The 5,887-nt window shown below is 53.5% G+C and overlaps 1 protein-coding gene across 1 annotated transcript; it reads right to left on the reverse strand.

Annotated features, from left to right (window-relative positions):
• Positions 1-1,255: 1,255 nt before the first annotated feature.
• LOC109742069 (uncharacterized) lies at positions 1,256-2,122 on the reverse strand. The gene has a single exon (XM_020301149.1). It carries the CDS (start codon positions 2,120-2,122, stop codon positions 1,256-1,258), a length of 867 nt encoding a protein of 288 aa, XP_020156738.1.
• Positions 2,123-5,887: the final 3,765 nt, after the last annotated feature.

Consider the following 5,887-nt stretch of genomic DNA (forward strand, 5'->3'; position numbering starts at 1 on the left):
ACGCGTTTGGCACGACCGTTTTGCTGTGAAGTATACAGGCATGTGAGACGAAAAACTGTGCCGTGGTGCGACAGAAAAGTGCGGAAAGCAAGGTTGTCGAACTCTTTTCCATTGTCAGTCTGAAGAGCAAGGATGGGACACCCAAACTGCGTGCTGACATAGGAGTAAAAAGCCGTCAAAGTGGAGAGTGCATCCGACTTTTGTCGTAAAGGAAACGTCCACACATAGTGAGAATAATCATCAAGGATAACCAGATAATATAAGTAGCCCGAATTACTAGTAACCGGAGAGGTCCACACATCGCTATGAATCAACTAAAAAGGGAAAGAAGCTATGGTGGTGGAGTTATTAAACGGGAGGCGAACATGTTTGCCGACACGACAGGCATGACAGGTGTGATCCTCTATCTTATTACAACTGAAACTGAAACTCCTAAGAATATGACAAAGTGTGACGGGGTTGGGATGACCCAAACGAGCGTGCCAGAGATCGACGCCGATGGAGAGAGCAATCGGTGCAGTGGTGGAGGCGGACGACGGATGCACCGGATAGAGCTTGTCGAGGCTGTCACATCGGTGAAGTACCATCCTGGTTCGAGCGTCCTTGACACAAAAACCAAGCTTGTCAAATTCAACAGTACCAGGATTTTCACGGGTTAAACAACGGACGGAAACAAGATTCTTAATAAGATGAGGTGACACAAGTATGTTAGACAAAGTAATAGGCATGGAATTAGAAGGAAAAGAACTGTGCCCGACATGTGTGATAGGGAGGGTGGAACCGTCGCCGACAATGATGCGGCGGTCGGTGGTGACGGGAGTGAAGGAGGCAAGATTACCAGGATGAGCAAACATGTGAGCCGTAGCCCCGGTGTCCATGTACCAATCACCGCCTCCAGTGTAGTTGTTCGGCGTAGGCGCGGTGTGCAGCGCGGCGAGGAGCGCTGGATCCCAAGGTGTCGGCGGCAGGGCCGGCGAGGGCGGTGGCGGGACCGCAGGGTGACTGTAGGCGCCGCTCAGCTATGGCAGTGGGTGGATACCCTCCATACGGATGCGGAGCCGCGTAATACGCCTGATGTGCCGGGGGGTGCGGCACGGGAAGGGTCGGTGCAGGGGCCCGTGGAACCGGCATAGTGTAGGCATGAACGACACCAGTCCACGGGTTGTAGCCGGAGGCCCACGGAGGGGGCACCTGGAACTGCTGCTGTTGTTGCTGCTGACAGGGCTAGACGGCGCCCTGCGGCTGTTGCTGCTGCTTACCACCGCGGCGACCCCCACCGCGCCGACCCCCGCGGCGCCGTTCGGCGGGAGGGGCGGGAGGGGCAGGCGACCCATAGGGCAGCGGGAGCAGCCTCGGCTGCTGGGTGGCTGGGTACGGTGCCAGGTGGCACTGTGGAGGGGGCGCGGCCGGGGCGACTGGAGGTGCCGCGGGTGGTGCCGGCAGCGAGAGCGGTGTGGATGGCCCGCGCCTTCACCTGCTTCATCCGCCGCTCCTCCAAGCGGAGGTATGCAACGAACTTGGCGAAGGTCAGGTTGGGGATGAGACTGAGGTTCCCCGCGGCGTTGCCGAAGTCCTCGTTGAGCCCGGCGGTGAGCGTGCTGAGGAGGAGGTAATCATCAACCTTGGCGCCGATGTCGCGAAGCTCGTCAGCGAGAGTCTTAAGGCGGCGACAATAGTCGTCGGTGGAGGTGTTGTCCTGATGACACCCAAAGAACTCTTGCTGCAGAAAAACACGACGCTGGAGCTTGTTGTCGGTGAAGAGTCCGTTCAGCTTGGTCCACACGGCGCAGGCATCATCACCGTCCGTCACGACCGTCTGGAAGAGGTCGGGCGTGATGGTGAGGAAAAACCAGCGGATGATCGTAGTGTCAATGGTGGACCAGTCATGAAACTCGGGGACGAGGCTGGAGTCGACGGTGCCGTCCACGTGGTCCATGAGATGATACTCCTGGAACATGAGGGAGAAATACGTCTTCCACGTGTGGTAGGAGGACTCTGCCTGCGAGAGACGAACCGACACCCGCTCGAGGATGTTGAGCTTGCGGAGCTCAGTGACGCCAGGAGGGTTGGCGTTGGTGAACGGGTTGGAGTTGGTGGATGCGGATGACGTGACGGACGACATGACGGCGAGGATCGGCTCGGGCGGGCGACTGCTAGCGTGGTTGGCGGCTGGCGAATAGCACGCGTGCGGCTGTAGGAGATATGGAGTCGGGTGGAGGCGGGTAGCAGCAGCAGGCGCTAGCGGGGATGCAGTGCAGCGGGAGCAAACGAGACGAGGCGGTCGCGCGGATCGGGGCAGGGAAGCGAGACGAGCGAGTAGCTGGCTGGGAGAAAGCGACGCGGGCCTCGCTGGGAGAAAGCGACGCGTCGGGCGGCTGCTGGCTGGGAGAAAGCGATGCGGGCCTGGTTGGGAGAAAGAGACGCGTCACGCGGCGGCTATCGATGCCAGAGGCGTGCGGGCGCGTGGAGAGATGAGCGACGCGACGCGGGATGGAGAGCGATGCGCACGTGATGGGCGGCGGTCGGCGCACGGGAGCGCGGGCGGCGGCGAGGGGAAGGCGGCGGCGGCACGGGAGGAGGCGCGGCGGCGGCGGCAGCGGAAGCTAGGGTTTTAGAACCTAAAAACTGATACCATGATGATGTATGAATTGCACGATGTATTGATTCGGTGCAATGTGCGCGGTATATATAAGTACAAGATGGGCCTCTACCTCAATCTATACAACAAACTAGAGAGGTGGGCCTAATGTACAAAAGACAATATACATGCACGAATATCATACTCAACACCCTTGGCCTTCTCTGCCCCGTGAGATCCTCCACTGCCACTCCTCCGTCGCCTACTGTCGAGCTCGTGTGCGTGGACACGCGTCCGCGGTGCCGGCCACGCGTCCGCGGTGATGACAGCGCGGCACACCCCTCCCCTCGGCTAAATAAGCCACCCGCCCCCGTTTCTCTTCGCCATCGACCTCACCACTCTCCTCTAGTCCTCCCCAGCACTTGCCCGAGCTCGACAGCTCCTCCTCGTCTCAGTTGGCCACCATGGCCGCCGCACGGCCTCGGCCAAATTCGCCCATCCCCAGCCCTTGTAGCTCCACCTAACCACCATAGCCGTCCACCACCATCACCATGACTCCTCCCCGCCTCCACTCTGCTCCAAAGACGCCCATGGCCACGGGCTCGATCTGGCCAGCACCACCGTCCGCCGCGGCTGAAGCCTCGCTTGGCCCAGAAACTCTCGGCGTGCGTGATGCGTCCACGCTGTTGCGCCTCCTCGTGCTGATCTCTCCGGTAGCCAGGGTGTCGCCTGAGACGGCCCGAGTCGCCGGGACGGCCGCCGGAGCTAGCCAAGTCCTCTGCCCCATTGGGCGAGCGACGAGGAGAAGAAGAATAAGGCGCGGGAGGAGAGAGAGAGTCAGCGGCGGGCCCCACCAGTCAGCAAGACAGGAGCCGGCCCCGCCTTTGCCACGCTGGATAAGTGGAGGCATAATCCGCTGGACTACGTCTTCGCTTACCAAAAGCGTATTCCCCTTCTACTTCAGGCAGAAATGCATTTTCACTTCAATGAAAGCGTATTCTACTAAAGGCGCGTTCTGTTTTTCTAGCCAAGGGCTTGTTTGTGATGATTTTATTACAGATAAGTCCCTTGCAGAAAAACCCTTACATCTTTTTGCTCACAACTCCAGATGAGGTGATTCCAAAGCCCACTTCTTCGTCTCGTCGAGCCCGTTCTATTGGAATCATTTTCACCACGTGTTAACATTTTGAAAATGACCATTTTACCCTTGCGCTTAATCTTCCCCCTCTGAGAGAGATCGTTTTCTGGCAATTCTTTCCGCAAGCTTCTCGCACTTCTTCCCGGCGATTTCATCTACCCCAGGCAAGCCACACCCTCCATTTGCATGATTGCAATGCAGTGACATGGTTTAAATTATTTGAACTTATTTAAAATATTGTTTTAGCTACTTGTGAATTGTTCATGGCATTTCTCGGAGTATTATTTTGATCTTGTTATTGCCATGATATTGCTTGGAGTTCTAGGACTTATATTGTGATCATTATGTGGATGACATGTTACCTTGGGATTATTAGTGGCTTTTATGATTATTTTCATGGTGGTTTTGGATATGATATTTAGGAGTATTTGCTTTGGATGCCATGCTGCCTTTGGATTATTAGTGGCTAGTTTTATTTTCATCATGATGCTAGTTGAAATTATGTTTTGTAGTATGATGTTGGAGATGATGCTTGCATGTGGACATAGTTGGATAGCTAGTTCTTGATATTTGAGTAGTAGTAGTATCATTCTTGGATTCATCATGATAGAAGTGTTATGCTATCCTCGTAGTATTTTGATATGTCAATAGTATGCTTTGGATTATTTGTTGGATATTGCTATGACTTGGATTACAGGTTGATAGATGTTATCGGAGTATCAGTTATCAATGTTATATTTTGGGGATAAATTCCGTCATTATGTTGGTCAGGTGCCACTGAAACGGGCTTTTTCCAGTGCAACCACATTTACCTTTATGGGAAGGCCCTAATGCGGTCTATTGTCATGTCACTCGCCGGTGCCTCCAATGAGGGAAGGTTATGGGCGTGCGGTACCCTGGCCCGGTAAGCAGACATAACCTTGTGTGCCCGTAGTTGTTGTTAGGCGCCTTTTTGTCCCTGTTTGGGACCATTTTTGTTTTGCCATGACGGTGGTCGTTGATGCCATTCGTAGGCACGGGGCCACCCAGGACTGAACCCAAAAGGGGTATTGGTCGGAGTGGCCGGGAGAGTGTCATGGCAGTAGGTCGGTTTTGTCGGAATGTCGTTGGTCCACCTGAATGGGAGTGCGAGGCCATGGGTTTTGTGGTGTGGGTAAAGTGCTCTACCTCTGCAGAGTGGGTGTGTTTAAATCTATCGATAGCCGCGTCCTCGATCAAGGGCACAAATTCATACTAGGTCACACCGTTCGATCAACACTCACATGATGGAATGACTTATAGGTGATTTGTATGTTGATATTGTGAGCAGTAACAGTTTGGCAGGATGTTGATGATGATGTTGGATGATCTTGAGGATGATCATTCAGTTGTGATGTGCTCACAAGGTGATCATGTGGATGTTTTGATCACGAGGTGATCAGATGGATCATGAGGTGATCAAGATGGTATATTGCTTGGCCGGTTAGCCAAGCGTGAGATGATTCATTGAGATTAAGATGTTGGTTTATCAGTATCGCAGTAGTTTCATATCAGGCTTAGTAGTTGCTTTCATATCATAATAGTTGTTAATTTAATTAACCTATTTAATGCTATGTTATTGTCTTGCCTTGATGCTTTTGGTTGTTGTGAGCTTGCAAGTACATTCAATGTACTGACCTGGCATGTCATGCCAGATTGTAAGTGATGACATGTTTGATTGATTGCTTGTTGAGGTCGCTGTTTGTGCGAGCTAGATCGTGTACCAGCCAGAGTCCCTGCAGAGTGGAGTTCACCACCTTCGTCGTTGTTTCGCTGCTACGAGTTGTTCAGCTGCTAGCATAGAGCAAGTGTAGTATCGCAGGCGTAGTGTCACCGTGCTGATGTGCTTCTTTGTAACATCAGACCCTTGTATTATTATCCTTGTAACAAGAGCTTATTTTTTCTATGTCAAGCAGTGCTGTATTCCAGAGACTTCTCCTCGATCTCTGGGCTGGAATATTGGGCGTTCCGGTTTCTCTGAGCCGGGGAGCCACATTTGGCGGCTATCTTTAGTTCATCGTACACCAAGCTAACCGGAATTTCTTATCCGTCTGGTCCCCGAGGTCTGACTCGGGCGATATGATTTGGATCAAGTATGGTGTACCACGTTTTCACCATGGCTCAGGCCCCTCGTGCACCTTCTCGACATGCGG

The sequence above is a fragment of the Aegilops tauschii genome, chromosome 4, assembly GCF_002575655.3.
Source record: "Aegilops tauschii subsp. strangulata cultivar AL8/78 chromosome 4, Aet v6.0, whole genome shotgun sequence".
Taxonomy (NCBI): Eukaryota; Viridiplantae; Streptophyta; class Magnoliopsida; order Poales; family Poaceae; genus Aegilops; species Aegilops tauschii.